This window comes from Diorhabda sublineata, chromosome 6, assembly GCF_026230105.1.
Source record: "Diorhabda sublineata isolate icDioSubl1.1 chromosome 6, icDioSubl1.1, whole genome shotgun sequence".
In the NCBI taxonomy this organism is placed as follows: Eukaryota; Metazoa; Arthropoda; class Insecta; order Coleoptera; family Chrysomelidae; genus Diorhabda; species Diorhabda sublineata.
In genome coordinates, this window is record NC_079479.1 from 19978464 (window position 1) to 19994767 (window position 16304).

The 16304-nt window shown below is 31.8% G+C and overlaps 1 protein-coding gene across 1 annotated transcript; it reads left to right on the forward strand.

Moving 5' to 3' along the window:
* Window positions 1-9135: 9135 nt before the first annotated feature.
* On the forward strand, window positions 9136-13049 carry LOC130444911 (jerky protein homolog-like). The gene has a single exon (XM_056780276.1). It carries the CDS (start codon window positions 9816-9818, stop codon window positions 10761-10763), a length of 948 nt encoding a protein of 315 aa, XP_056636254.1. The 5' UTR covers window positions 9136-9815; the 3' UTR covers window positions 10764-13049.
* The last annotated feature ends 3255 nt before the right edge of the window (window positions 13050-16304 follow it).

The window sequence follows — 16304 nt, forward strand, 5'->3', positions numbered from 1 at the left end:
CAACATCCACCCATTATTAATAAAAAATAGTACACATATATTAGTAAAAGTACTCAGTAAAAACAAAGTCGAGTACACCTACTTAGGAGTAGCACAAAGTTGTGTGGATGAAGATATTTAGGTAATGTTTTATAAAACTGACACTGGAAAAATATTTAAATTAGTAAAATCAGATCTATCAGATGTGATGTTTGAAAACTTGATAAAAATAATTCCAAATCCTAAAGAAGTCAAAAGAGGAAAGCGTGTTTATTACGAATTTGATAAACCAATAGAAGTATTTGAAAAGTAGAATAAGGAAAAGAGAAAATTAGTCTGATTTTACGTGATCCAAAGAATAGTTCTACCAAGACATAATATATTATGTATCATTATAAGAGAAGCATTATGTTTTGTTGTCGTTTTAAAAGCATTAAAAAAGTTAAAAAATTAAGTTCAAATGTTGGCTTATTAATATCTACCACTCTATCACACTCTGTCACAATTTTGTCCCTCTATAACTATATGTCAATGTAGCATATGATTCTATTTATTGAAAACATATATACTAAAATAACGTATTATATTATTACATATTGACCATATAAGGTATTAACAGAATTTCGACTATGTTTATTTCAATTATTTGCAAAATATTTCAAAGTTTATTATCTTAACGAGCAAATGTGACAGAGTGGTATTAAATGTTATTTTTTATATATTTGTAATAAAAATTTTTATAAATCGACTTACATAATAATAGATGCTTGTATTCTAGTTAAACAAAGTTAAAGAAAAACTGAACATTTGATTTTACATAATAACTAATGAATATATTTTTTTGTGACTGAGGTGTTTATTTTTTTTTACTATTCCGATAAAACTTAAAATAAATAAAAGTTATAAAATAAAACTTCGATGCATTATACATTTCTGAAATCTTCGATAATTGGACAATGATGTAAAAATACATCTTATAAAAGAAATACACTTTTATTTTTTTAAAAAATCAAAAAATTTATCACTCAGATTGTCGGTAGAAAAGTAGAACGCCCCAGTTAGAGCCGATATATTTTTGTTATTTCTCCGTTTATACCTAAGCATTATTTGATATACATTTTACTATATATTTTTTTATTGGAACAATATAAAAATTCACTTACACCCATTTGGGGCTTGTGAACATGATTTTTGATATTAAATTTTTCGTTATAATTTTCTTTAAGTATTTCTTCTATTGTGTAATTGTGTAATGTTCTATTGAAACGATTTTTTATCTTTGAAAATTTTATCCTTTTAAATTAATTTGAAATATATAATATTTTTTGAAATTTGTCTGTCTTAAAATATTTATTGAAATTTTCATGATGGAATTTACAAATCCCATTCCATTTTCAATTATTTTGGATATTTTCAATGGAACTTTCGATATTTTTCAATTATTTCAATTCTTCCAATTGTTTCAATTTATATTATTGAGATATATACTGTATAAATAAAATAAATTATTTAAAAAAACTAGAAAATAACTTATAAACATCAACTTCCTATTTTTTTTACTATACCTTAGGTAACAGCTTATCTATTATTATGTAGTTTCTATTAAAATAGTAATTCATTATGGATATTATAGTCGTTTTAATTAATGAATAATACCATATTTACTATACATTTTATAATAGTTACCCATTGATAATTATCTTTACCTGAATAGTGATTTTCTAGAGAAAAGATTAATGATCCATTCAACAGTACTAATTTCTGTTGAATTCGATAACTCTCTGTATTACTGTACTTTAGGTAACAGCTTATCTATTATCAAGCGGTTTTTACAGAGATGGTGATTCATAATACAGTTAATACAGATATTTTAATTAATAACTATGTTATATTCACTATACTCTATCTAAAAGCTTACCCATATAAACTGTCCATTATTGTTCTTTTATAAGAACCGTATAACGCTGATGAAATCAAGGAAGATCGAAACAGTTTAAAAAAAATATACCATTCGTAATTAATTATATTGAAAGAACGGTACATTTCTCATTAGAATTAGAATAATCGAAATATTCAATAAAATATAACAGTACCGATAATAGAAATTTCTCTAAACCAGGTGTAAGGTTAAAATTGAGTTCGAAAATTTCATCAGGACCGGCTGATCAGTGATTGTTAAATTTTGTTTTGCAATTCAGCTGAAAATTCAGGATAAGAGGTTTTCGGGAATGAGAAATCCAATGACGTTATCAGTTTCATCATTAGACCCTAATGACACGTAAACTACTCTAGATTTCAACAAAATTCTGAATTTGGAGTAAATACGTAATGAAAATATTCATTATTCAATCGATTTTAAGCAAAAAATTTTTTCCCATGCTTTACTTGAAGAATTTTGAAAAATTGTTTTTTCTCCCTCTTAAATATGACAATTTTGTCAATATGACTCCAAAATCGATATACCTGTATGAAAATTTTTTCCATTACAATATCCATAATACTTGAATTTTATTCGAATTAAATTTTTAAGTTTTCTGTAAAATTTATCCCTAGAAAAATTATATGTTCTACTTGTATGGAATATTGACATAAAAATATATAGAATACGAAAGACTGATCATGATATTTTCTAGATAAAAATATCTCATTTTACAATTTTGATATTGATTTTATTACAATAACCTTGCATATTCATAGGAAAGTTTTGACCTGAAAATCATGAAACGAACCGAAAATTCATTGCAAAGAATTTTTCAAATAAATATAGCGACTCACTGGGAATAGTTTCCAACCAACTTTGATAGAGAAAAGATACTTAAAGATAATAATTTCCGTAAAATTTCAATCTTCAAAACTCCGTTTATGGAAATTATACAAGGTGCATATTGAGATACATTTTTATAAATGAAATCAAAAAATTTATTAGTATATACATTTTTATTATTGAGACTTTTTATTATAGGTGGATCGAAAAATCAGGGGTACTACCATAGAAAAAATATATCTACTTATAAAATGTAAATTATAAAGTTTTCAATTTCAGCTTTTGGAAAGAAATTCTCCATTTAAAATTTTCACTGTACTTTGCACATGAGGGTTAAATGATATGAGGAATACAGAAAAGTTGTCAGTTTTAACGAAAAAAATTATGACTAGAGGAAAATTCAATAAAATCCATGAAAATTGAGTTTTCGGAAAAACCTAACTTATGTGTTTTTTTAGTCATTCCTAAGCTCATTTGTCGGACCGATAGCTCCTATTTCCATTACACATTCATATACCATTTTTCCGTTAGTTATTTTTCAGTGGGCACCTACTTTTATGAAAACTTTTTCATATTAATCATGTCCAACAGTTCCATTTTCCCTGTATATATTAATATAGGAAAAATGAAATTTGTAAAAATTATATTTGCGTTTAATTTCTGTACACACTAGCGCCCCCTGACGGCCAGACGCCAAACTAAATACGATTCCACAGACACTAGCGCCCCCTGCCAGCCAGACGCCAAACTAAACACGATTCCATAGACACTAGCACCTTATGCCGGTCAATCGTCAAACTGTAAGAGGATTCCATAGACACTAGCGCCACTGTCGGCCAAACTCCAAACTAAACACGATTCTATAAACAATAGCGCCCTCTGTTAGCCAATCGCCAAACTGAAAGAGAATGCTATAGACACTAGCGCCCCCTGCCAGCCGGCATTTAAAAGTTGAACATATTTATTTTACTTCTTTTGATAATTTTTTAAAATTTGGTGAATAATTTGTGAAAGCACTTCTCAATAATTCTTTCAGATGCTGGTTAGTTAATACTGATCGGTGTTTGGATTTCAAGAATTTTAAAGTAGAATAAAATGATTTACTTAAGTACGTTGTTCGGAATATTGAAATAATTCGACAAGCAACCTTTTTTAATTCAGGATACTTCGATTCTGGTACAACTTTCAAAAATTCAGTAATCGGCGTCGACTTATATTTTAATTGTAAAGCTTGATCTTCTTGCATCTCTTCTAATTCTAATTCTCCAGATGCTTTTTGGGTCATAATTATATTGGAAATGGAAAACATCTTGAATTATGTTAATATAAAAATCAAGAGACGATTTCAAAATTTTGAAGTCTTGAAATCTGTTTTGAAATTCCGTCAATATTCCTTCTAGCTGTTTTATATACTCGTTGAGTGTTTCTTGTTTAATATTGGAACAGTTTTTTTTAATTCGAGGAAAGTGGCAAAATGTTTTATTTTTGATGTCTTTTTGAAAAAGTCATAATTAAGTTTGAAATCTAAATATACACTGTGACAGTTCAGATATCATTTTATCTTTCCCCTGCAATTGTAAATTGAGTGATTGCAAATGTTCCATGACATCTGTGAAAAATATTAAGTCTTGTAACCACTCGTCATCGTCTAATTCCGAATAGGTTATTTCCTTTCCTTTTAGAAATGCAGTTATCGGATCAAACAAATCTACAAATCGATTTAATACGTTGTAACCATCTAACAATGCAAAAGAAATTACAGTATATTCTCACTAATCCGGCACTTCGATAGATCGGCACGTCCAATAATCCGGCACCCTTTACCCACGCCTCCCTCACCCCTCTATACCTGTACGCTTTGGTCACTTCGTCTTCGACTAGCAGTCTAACTTCAAAACTTATCACGTGCACGTGCTAACGTATTTGTTTTTATAGTTAAAAATGTCAATAAACGCAAACACAAAACACTCGATTTGAATGATAAAATGGAGATTTTAAAAAAGTTAGATTGTGGACAAAATATGTGTATATTGGCAAAAGAATATGGTGTTGGGCGTGCTACTATACACGATCTTAAGAAGAAAAGGCAAAAGATAGTAGACCACGTTAATACAATGGAATCAGGGTCAGGAAAGCATAAAACGCTAAAAGTTGGCGATTGTCCAAAGATGGAAAACGCTCTTTACTTATGGTTCATACAGCGGCGTTCTAAACACACTCCTATATCTGGAGAAATTCTGAAAGCCAAAGCAATCGAATTCTATAAAAAAATTACCCAAAAAGATGATTTTCGTGCGAGCGATGGATGGCTGGATAAATTTAAAAAACGATTTGGTATCCGTCTATTAACCATATCGGGTGAAAAATTATCAAGCAACGAATCTGCAGTACAGCCTTAAAAACAAAGTAGAAGAACTGGGTCTTCTTCCTGAGAAAATCTATAACGCAGACGAGAGTGGTCTGTTCTGGATACTGTTGCCCAATAAAACGTTCGTATCTGCTGAAGAAGCAAGTGCACCAGGTAGTAAAGTGAGTAAAGATGGAATCACATGCATGCCGTGTTCAAATGCTACTGGAACACACAAATTGGATTTGTTAGTGATTGGCAAAGCAAAAAATCCCAGAGCTTTCAAGAACATTTGTCTGCAAGTCTGCTACAAGAATCAAATTAAAAGTTAGGTCACGAGGTATTTAGCGAATGGTTTCATAAAGACTTTGTCCCAGAAGTCAAGAAGTTTATGAAAAGATCAAACTTGCCCATAAAAGCTTTACTCGTACTTGACAATGCTCCAGGCCACCCAAATGAACAAGAACTTAAATCAAGTGATGGGAATATCCAAGCCATCTTCCTACCACCAAACTGCACACCTTTACTGCAGCCGATAGATAAAAATGTTATCCAAAAAATAAAGTCTTTGTATAAAAATAAATTGCTGATCCATACTATATCTCAGGATGGTGATGTAACACAGAGCCTTAAAGGATTGATATTTGAAGGATGTTGTATTGGATGCTTGGAAATCTGTTTCTCCTAACTTAATCCAATCTTCATGGAAAAAGTTGTGGCCTACTATGAATGATGTATCAGAAACAGAAGAAACAAATGAATGGGATACTGAGGATAATGTGCCTATTGCCGGTTGGGTTCAAAATCTATCAGAAAAAGGATAGGAGACAAGTAAAGAAAATTTGAATTCTTGGTTTGAAGGAATCGAAGAAACAGAGGAAATTATGACTGATGAAGAAATTGTATGTGAAGCAGTACAAGAAGAAAGCTCTGTAGAAATATTGGAGCCACCAACTACTACAACTGCTGTAAGAGTTAAACCAGATGATGCATTGATTTGTTTCAATACCTACATAGCATGGGCAGAAGAAAACGGCATATCTGCCAAAGATATTATAATTCTTCGCAACATGCGAGAAAAGGACTACAAGTTGCACAAAAGCAGATCTCAATTAAGGATTATTTCAAATCTAGTTAATTACATATGTACTTACATGTTAATTTAAAACATTACATACATTTATTCTCTCTATGAAATGCTTTATTTTATTTATTACTTATTATTACTTTTTCTGTACAACCTAGTAATCCGAACATTCCAATAATCCGGCACCCTTCCACGGTTCTTTGCGCTTTTTGGAAATATCTCATTTCCTATGGGTTTTTTGCTATTTGTATTTATTATCAATATTGTAGAATACAAAATTCTCTATAAATTTTGTTTAAAAAAATTTTTTATACGGTAACCGTTTTCGAGATAGAGGGCGGAGAGCGCGCGGTCACAGCATCACTTCAGGTCAACCGGTGCCTCCGGTCGAAAACGCGCCATATATAGTTGATGAACTATCGATAAATCAATGATTATAAATATTTGTCAATTTTTATTAACTATTATATTATATTTTATCATTTTCTTCATGCATTAAATCTATATCTATTCAATAATACTGATAACCATTTACTAAAATTAAAAAATAATTAAGAGAAAAACTTAAATCATAATATAATTATGTTCCCATTTACACTAATGACATTTTAAATAGAAAATAATTTAGTGTCTCTTTAAAATCTGTAAATTTCAAAATTCTTCCACTACGTCGAAAATTATACCTGGGAATTATACGGGCCCCTATTATACACTACGGATCTTTCTATTTATTCGCTCTGAGGGAAGGCATGGTAGGGGAAATTAAATCGACTGAAGCGTTCGCAGTGTTAACTTTGAACATTACAGGAGGCTATTATAACCGAAATTATAAACAAATACACGTTAAAATTTTTTGTTTGTTTTAATTATAATAAATTAAATAAAAATGGGTCACCAGAGTTGTTGTGTAGTGAATTGTAAAAATACTAGTAGAAAAAGTAAGTGCAAATTTTATAAATTTCCATCCGCTACATGGAAAATAAATCAACGGAGTCGGTGGATAGCTGCAGTTAAAAGGCTTAAGTAAGTAGTACCATAACCTTATTGTTATCAAAAATAATAATTCCGAGTGTTGTAAATCTTTGTACAATTGTTAAGTTTAGTAAACGTAAATAATTATTTTGGAGTTCTGTAATAAAAAAAAAATAAAATTTATAAATAAATAAATTTTAATATTATTAAAATGTAATGATTGAAAGAAAAATGAAAATTATTAGTGAAATTTTTTTTGCAAACAGTTGAAATAATACTGTGATAAAATTAATAAAAAATATAATTTTTAGCGTTGATGGATCACCGTGGGTTACCAAACCATATGATTATATTTGTAGTGATCATTTTATTGGGGGTAAAAAATCAGATAAGGAGTTGAGTCCTAGCTACATTCCAACAATATTTCCTTCAATTTACAAGTCGCCACAAAAATAAATGAATCTTCATCCGTGAACAGGTAAAAATTATAGGGTAAAACTATATCAATATTTATAATATAATAATAATAATAGTAATAATAATAAAAATTTCATATTTTCAGATACAAGCGTTTAATGAATTGGCGGATGAAAATAACATCACCTTCTAAATCAAGTTTTGAGCCCCATGTATTAGAACAGATGGAAGTGATAAATGAATATGATAATCCTCCAATTGTGTCTTCAAAAGTTGACCAAGAATGTCAAGTTAATTTTTATTCAAACTCTGATGTCAATTCTCAAACGTTTATTTGCAATCGGTATGTTACAAATGATTTGTGTCATGCTGAAACTCAGACAGAAATAGTTGAAGATACTAGGCCAATAAAAATACATATTAGTAATTTGTCGATAAAAAATTTGGTACTGATGAAAAAACTTTTGCTGATAAGGAAAGTAAAGGGGACAATAAACTCTTCAATGGATTCGCATCAATCACAAAGGATCAAGAAATCATTGATCTGGCAGGCGTATCACCCCCAAATTTTGATTTTTTATTGACTAGAATATCTACACCAACGTCATGAAAGTACATTGTATCAAAAAAAGACCGACTATTATTTTTTTTAATGAAAATTAAAACTGGATTAACATTTTCGGCACTCGGTGTATTATTCAGTGTTCACAGAACAACAATTTTTTATGAAATCTTACATCTTGCTAGTGCGACAAGAAATTGCGTATTTTGGCCAGATATTGACGCAGTACAAGAAATTATGCCTGATTGTTTCCTACCTGATTATAATAACACCAGGGTTATAATTGATTGCACTGAATTTCGAATAGATATTCCTACAAGTGTTGATAATCGTGTTTTTACCTACTTACAATACAAAAAGAATTTCACGGCCAAAGTTCTAATTGGCATAACTCCTGGAGGTTTTATATCCTTAAGATCTGATGTAGCTGGAGGACGGAAATCAGATTCTCAGCTTACAATAGAGTCAGGGTTGTTGGATTTATTGGAAGATGGTGACATTGTTTTGGCTGACAAAGGTTTTCCAGAAATTAAAACAGTGATTGACGCAAGTGGCAAGAAAGTGCAAATGGTTATGCCACCTTTTCTGGAGAAGAAAAGTGAATTTTCAAGTGAAGAAACTCAACAGACATACAGTGTTGCAAGGGTCAGGATTCACGTTGAAAGAATTATTCAGCGGTTAAGGACTTATCAAATATTGCATAAAATTCCACAACATTTGTTTCATTGCATAGATGATATTTTGCACATTTGTTGCGTTTTGGTAAATTTACAGCCTCCAATTATTTATGATAACAAAGACCCTGAAACTGAGGGATGAAAAATATTTTATTACTCATGAAAATTGTTCATTGAGTACTGGTAAGAATACAAACGAAAGTTTGTAAGAAATTGTACATTTATTGTAAGCTTTTAATAAAATTAATAATTAAACTTTTTGTAATAAACAATTATGTTCTTTTAAACTTGTTTACAACTTAAAAATTAGCAACCAATAATAAAATTCTTTTAACTAGATATTATTGTAACACACAATAAAACTTTTTACTCACTTAATAAATATTGCTTTTTCAGTAACTAATTATAACTATATTGTCTTGAATTTTAACTTATTAGCTTATTTGTTAGAATCACAACTATTTTGACTTTTACGCCATTATACATCATAAAAAATAAATTATTATATTATAATACAGTAGAACCCCGGTTATCCGTGGTGCGAGGAGAATAGTAAAAAAAAATCAGGGCGCCCGACTTTTGAGATGGAATACCCATTTCTTTCCTTGCTCAATACCACCCTTTGGAGTAATAAATTATTGAAGATTTGTTGGGTAAAAAATAAACACCTTGAATTTATTCGTATGTACGTAATTATTAAAAATATGCACCCATTCATTACAAGAAGTATCCGTATCGGAGGAGAGAAATTATGAAAAATAAAATATTAAACTTTAAATGTGTATATATGTAATTAAGGTTTCAGACGCCTGACCTATTATTGATTCTGAGAAGCGTTTATGCCTAAGTAGAAAGAGTCGCAAAGCCTGAATTGCTAATTCATTCCAGCAAATGGTTTTTGTTGATTTTCCCCCTACTCAAACCTCACTTTTGTTCACTTTCAGTGTTTCAGTAGCTTCTGATTAGTTTTCACCTACTGATCGGTTGGCTAGTTTCTTTGTTTATTGACTATGGCTTCAAAACGTAAGCGTGTCGTGCTTTCTTTGGAACAAAAAGTGTTCATTATTAACCGTGTCTTAGATCGCGGTGAAAGTGTAAGAAAAGTGGCGGGTGAGTTTGGTGTGGGAGAGCAGACAGTGCGTGATTTAATTAAACGAAAGGATGAAATTTTGCGGTTCATATCTTCAGCTGATTCCACATCTCTGCTAGCGTCAGGAAGAAAAACAATGAGGAAGTCAACATTATCTGACATGGAATCAGCTTTGTTTGAATGGTTTAAGCAAAAACGTGCTGAAGGGATTCCTATCTCTGGACCGATGGTTTGTGAAAAAGCTAAGTGGTTTCACGAAAGGTTGAATATTGATGAACCATTTGGAGCTTCACAGGGTTGGTTATTTAGATTTAAAAACCGGCATGGGATTAGACAATTAGACATTCAAGGCGAAAGTCTAAGTGGCGATTTAACAGCTGCTACAGTTTGCAATGAGGAATTTGGTTCATTGATCTCAAAATTAAACTTGTCTCCCGATCAAATATACAACGCAGATGAATCAGGGCTCTTTTGGAAAATGTTACCGTCGAAAACATTAGCTGCGCAGTGTGAAAAGTCAGCTCCTGGACATAAATCTAGTAAGGAAAGGCTCACTGTCATGACATGTTCAAATGCATCGGGTACACACAAGCTAAAACTAACAGTGATCGGGAAAGCTAAAAAACCGCGATCGTTCAAAGGAACAGACGTGAAAAGACTTCCGTGTAACTATTACAGCCATCCAAAGGCTTGGATGAATCAGGCTATTTTCAAAGAATGGTTTTTTCAAGATTTCGTGCCATCTGTGAAGAAATTTCAGGAAGAAAATGGACTTCCAAAGAAAGCTGTTCTCCTACTTGACAACGCTCCTAGTCACCCATCAGAATCTACCCTGAAAACCGAGGATGGGCTAATTTTTGTCACCTAACTTCCTCCTAACGTCACATCATTGATACAACCAATGGACCAGGGCGTCATTTCTTCCTTAAAACGGAGGTATAAAAAGATTTTTCTCCGTTTCCTTCTCCAAGAAAATTTTGTCGATTCAATGAAGGACCTCCTCAAAATGTGGACAATAAAAGATGCCATTTTTGCTGTTTGTGATGCATGGGAAAACTTGCCATCGAGTACATTAAGACTTTGCTGGGCAAAAATTTTGGACCAAGAATATGGGGAAGAAGACAACATGGATGAGCACGATGATGTACAAACTTGCCTTGAACTGTCTAGATCTATTCCAGATTTCATCAATGTTGACCGAAACGATATTGTTGATTGACTGCAAAAAGATGAAAATGAGGAGGGGTTTGAAATCCAAACCGATAGTGACATTGTAGCGCATTATCTTAGTAGTGATACACCATCTACTTCTCAACTGCCTGATTCGGAGGAGATTGATAGTGACACTGACAATTGTTTTGGTCCGACAGAAGAGAAAATTCAACCAACAAAAGCAATGGAAGCAATTGATATTCTTCTGAATTTTTGCGAGCAGGAAAATTTTGATTTAAACGACGTCATCAGTCTCAGAAAAATCAGGACCGAGGTGAGAAAAGTTATTGCCAACCGTAAAAAACAAAAACTGATAACATCATATTTTCGACCTATGTAAATTCACTCCCCGATGTATTTTTCATTCTTTTTGATTTTTTAATTACTAAGAATGCATTCGATTTATGTTTTCTTTTGTATTTTGTACATAAATATAAACTGTTGTTAGAGAAAATATGTTACGTATTTACTTACAATAGCGTCTAGTAAAATATTACTATCTCCGGGAATATCTCTAATTGGTGTTAATTATGTTTGTACATGCTTATAATTGATAATTTTGATGTACTGATTTACATTTCTACAAAAATTGCTGTTCAATAAATTTTTTCTCGATTAACCGTGGTTTTCATTTATCCGTGTAAGGGGGACCCCACCATTACCCCGGATAATCGGGGTTCTACTGTATTTGCAAGATCACTTCCAGTAAAGCTTCGTTTTTTAGATGTACTTTCATCTTCTTTGTTACTAGTAGCTACATTATTAGTATTTTCTTTATCAATGTCAGCAGTACTTGATGTTGCAAACAAAGCTGGCAAATACTGATCGAAATAGAATTTCTCGCTCTTTAAAATAACAGTTTCCAAAAATTCTTCGTCTCTGTGGACTTCAATGGTACAACTGCCACCTTCAACTGGTGAAAAAACAAAGAGATCACAAACACTCATACCACTGACGTACATTTGTACTTGAACTTGAGTGTAATAAGCATCAGTCTTCTTAAGTTCCAACTTATTATCTATGAACTCAAAGTATTTAACGTTACTCACATGATCAGCACGGTTTATTTTCACAAGAACTCGGACATTTAAATTCAACAATTTTAGAAATACAACCGTCATCAATGACAACTCCATCAAGACTTGCACAAAGCCAAGGCTGATATTTACTAACCAACACACCAACCCGTTTAACAATACAGTTGTTAATTTTTTGGTATTTTTCTTTGGCATAATTTTCCATTTTTAAACCGTATCTAGTTAAGCTGCTGTCAATTTTACTATGATTTAACATGTCTGAAACCAAACTTTCAACTGGTTTCCTGCATAAAACTTTTATATTATGAACGTTTGAGCTTGCAGAAATTCTTAAACGTCTAGCTTGAAACCAATTATTACAAGAAGACTGTTTAACAGTTTCACAAGACAAATTAACTAGTTCATTTTCTGATAATTTCACGTTTTTTAAATAAAACTCTCGAAGGTTTGTATCCAGTTCATACTCACTTCCATAAATTAAATACTCTTCGCAAAAAATTAAAAAACTATTGACACATGCAGCACATTCCTCCTTCTCTAAATTCAATTCTACTTGGGTCAACAGGGAGTTCATGACATTTCTTACTGTATGTTTATTATTTTTTGTCAATTGTGCCTCCATGATTCGTTTTAATGGCGAATCAACTTTAAATTCAGTTACTGAAACGTTCTGAGGTTCATGTAACCTCTTACTTAGTCGCCATCATGTTTTTAAAGTATTCTCCTTTAGAATACTTATGTTTAGCAAATTGACGTGCGCTTGGCTTGCCCCACTGTTGCTCATGGCTTGTTTTTGAAGTACTTTCCTCATTATTAATGAAAAAATCAACGCTGCAACGTGTATATACTTATCGCTCTTATTGTACACACAATTACAGTGAACATTCGTCACACAGCGCTCTGAGTTAATCTGAAATTGAAAAACCTATTAATTATAATACTTTAATATAATTTACAGTACATAATGAAATAAATTTTCTTATTGTGAATTACGTCTAATGAAGTGACATAAGGAGTAGCGTGGTCTGAGGTTTGTCGAATAACGCGAGACTTTATTAAAAAGCTGTCAAAGTTTCGTCGATATTCCTCAACCTCTCTCACATGTCCAGCAAGAACAAGATTTTTACCCTTGGTCATAGTTTCTGGTTGAAATTTAATTTGATGGCTGATGGACTGAAATCCTGTTTTTATAATAATATCCATGTATTTGGTTCAACTAAAAATCATAAAAAAATTAATTAATTGAGTAAATATTTACTTATTCCATTGAAAAAACAGTTTAATCATTATTTTTTTCATTTAAATATATTTCTAATTATTATTACGAGACTTTAACATAAATTTGAAGCAACTTAACCTTATATACGTTTACTGCATTCTTTTATATATTTTATCATTATTCTTACTTGTGTTTTGGGCTTTTTCAAGATAAATATAAACTTGTTATAAGTATTAAATTGTCACATATTTTTTTGACGACTAATTTATTATTTTTTTTTCTAAATTTTCCCGTTTGCTATTGAAAAATGTAATAAAACATACTCTGACAGCCTCCCGTAGTTCATATTTACTGTGGCGCTGCAGTCACACTCGGAGCGAATAGCCAATCGGGACAGATGTTCACTTGCATAGTAACGACCACAGACCACACCAGACGGGAAAGTAGATCCAAAAAGAAGGCAGTGTTTTCATCATTGTTCAGTACCTTACAAATCGTATTTATCTGTCTTTATCACACTTACTACAAAACGTAGAGGCGCTTTTGTATTTACAGAAATCTTTCGAAAGTTACATTATTTGCACACAGATGTCACTACCATAATTGACATTAATAAATGGAATGTGAAATGACACATGTAAAACCCCGCCGTTCTGTTTTGTTCATCACGCTACATGCACTTGGATTCTATTTGTGGGTTTGTGTGGTTTCAATAATCATCATTCACCGGAAAATGAGATTTTGTATTGTGTGCGGTAATTCTGAAGACGACGTAAAGCATTTATTTTGCTTTCCCCGTAGCGCAGACAGGTAAACAGAAAATTTATTATCTTGTTGTGTAAGTACCCATACGTTTATGCATGTTAGATGAATGTTTGGTTTTTTATTACTGAGGTTCCTTACTGCAAAGATTAAAATCGAGCTGTACCAGATGAAACTAAAAAACAGGTTGCTATTTTACAATGTACAATAATTACATGTGTGTTACAGGTCGCAAATATGGCAGGAAGCTATGGGAATGAAATATAGACCACTATGTGGCCATGTTAGAATCTGCAATGAGCATTTCACAAAAGATAGATTTGTGCCGTGTACCTCAGTTTTACGTTTGAAAGCTGATGCAGTGCCCACAATTCTGGAAGTCCAGAAGGACCATGTTATGAAGGTTGTATTCTAATATTAATTAGGTTTATATTTTACAATGAAAATAATAATTTTAGGGACTGGACCAGATAGCAAATAAAAAAGTAAACATTATATCCCAATATATAATAAAGCCAGAACCACAGGTACTGAATTTTACATATTATTCTGGATGATTTGCTTTTATCTTGCTTTATGCAATAAAACATAACTTAGGTGTTAATTGAAATTCAATTTCTTAGACTCTTTTGAATACCAAATCATTAAGTAATGCACACAGTGAAGTTACTGAACATGAGAAAACAAATTCCTCGCAGTCACCATCCCAACGAGCTTTCAAAATTAAACATGTATTCAATACATAAACTAAAAAAATGCTATTCAAACATAATTTTATGGCAAATTTTAGGCCAATTATTCATTATAAATTTGCGTAAAATTGTTTTCATGCAACTGTTGGTAGCAGATAATTTCCAAACGAGGCTATGTTTGGAAAGAGAGGCTATTTTTGTATTATCCTCGACAGCTATTTTGCTAATAAAGGTAGTATTCTTGAAAGAGAATATAAACTAGTATTAAGAGTGATATGAGAACTAATTGCCAATAATTCAAAGATTATCATTCTAAGACCTTCCACTTGAAATTACATTACATTTTTTCATTTCAGGTAGTTTGTTTGTCACAAAGACAAGATACTACCAAACGACCAGAGTTTGGAATCCCATCTTTAGCTCTAAAAATTGGCTACGGATTAAAAAAATGTGCTGCCATTGAAAGAGGCCAAAGCCTTAGGAAAGGTGATTTGAGACAAAACAGAAAATACTTGGGTTTCCTACATTTATTAAATTTAGAGTGGGCTGTCAAAATTTCATCAAATGCGTTGTCGACTATGCATACAAGAAAATCAACAGCGGAAGATTTACTGCCTGTTACTGTTGACTTAGTGAAACTTAACAAGTTCCTAAATTCTGAGATAAACAAGATAAAAGAAAATGTTTGCAATGAAAGTTATTCGAAGCTTTTATCATTGACATTAGCCAGGATAATTATGTTCAACAAAAAGCGTTCTGGTGAGGCTGCAAAGATGACATTGAATCAGTATTTATCCAAACCCAATTGGAGCAATACTGGTACACATGAATTGAAGGATTCACTAACACCTCTTGAAGTTAAATTAGCGAATGCTCTAACAATAGTGAAAATAATTGGCAAATGTGGAAGAATAGTACCTATTATCCTAACCGAGAATATGAAAGAATCAGTTGATTTGATTATCTCAAAACGTATACAGAATGGTATCCTTGCTGAGAACCCATTTGTATTTGCTATTGCAAATACGACAGCAAGTCACATAACGGGACACGATTCTCTAAAAAAATGGTGTATAGAAGCTGAGCTATAGTCACCCGACTTAGTAACTAGTACTAAATTGAGAAAATACATAGCCACTGTCTGTCAAGTATTTAACTTGACAGAAAATGAGTATGATTGGCTAGCTCGGCATCTAGGCCACGACATTCGTGTACACAGAGAATTTTATCGATTGCAGGAGAATGCGGTTGAATTAACAAAAGTGAGCCGCTTACTTCTAGCTGTTGACCAAGGGGAGGTCCATAAATATTCAGGAAAACAGCTCAATGAAATATCCATTCAAGGTAAGTAACGCCCTTGTTGCTCTTTTCTCTTTGTTACATTTCCTTCATATTCTTGAATTTTCATTAGTTACAAATAAAACGTCTCGTTACTTAGAATATCTTGAAAGTTCTTTATATTTTTACTTATGTTAATAAGGCATATT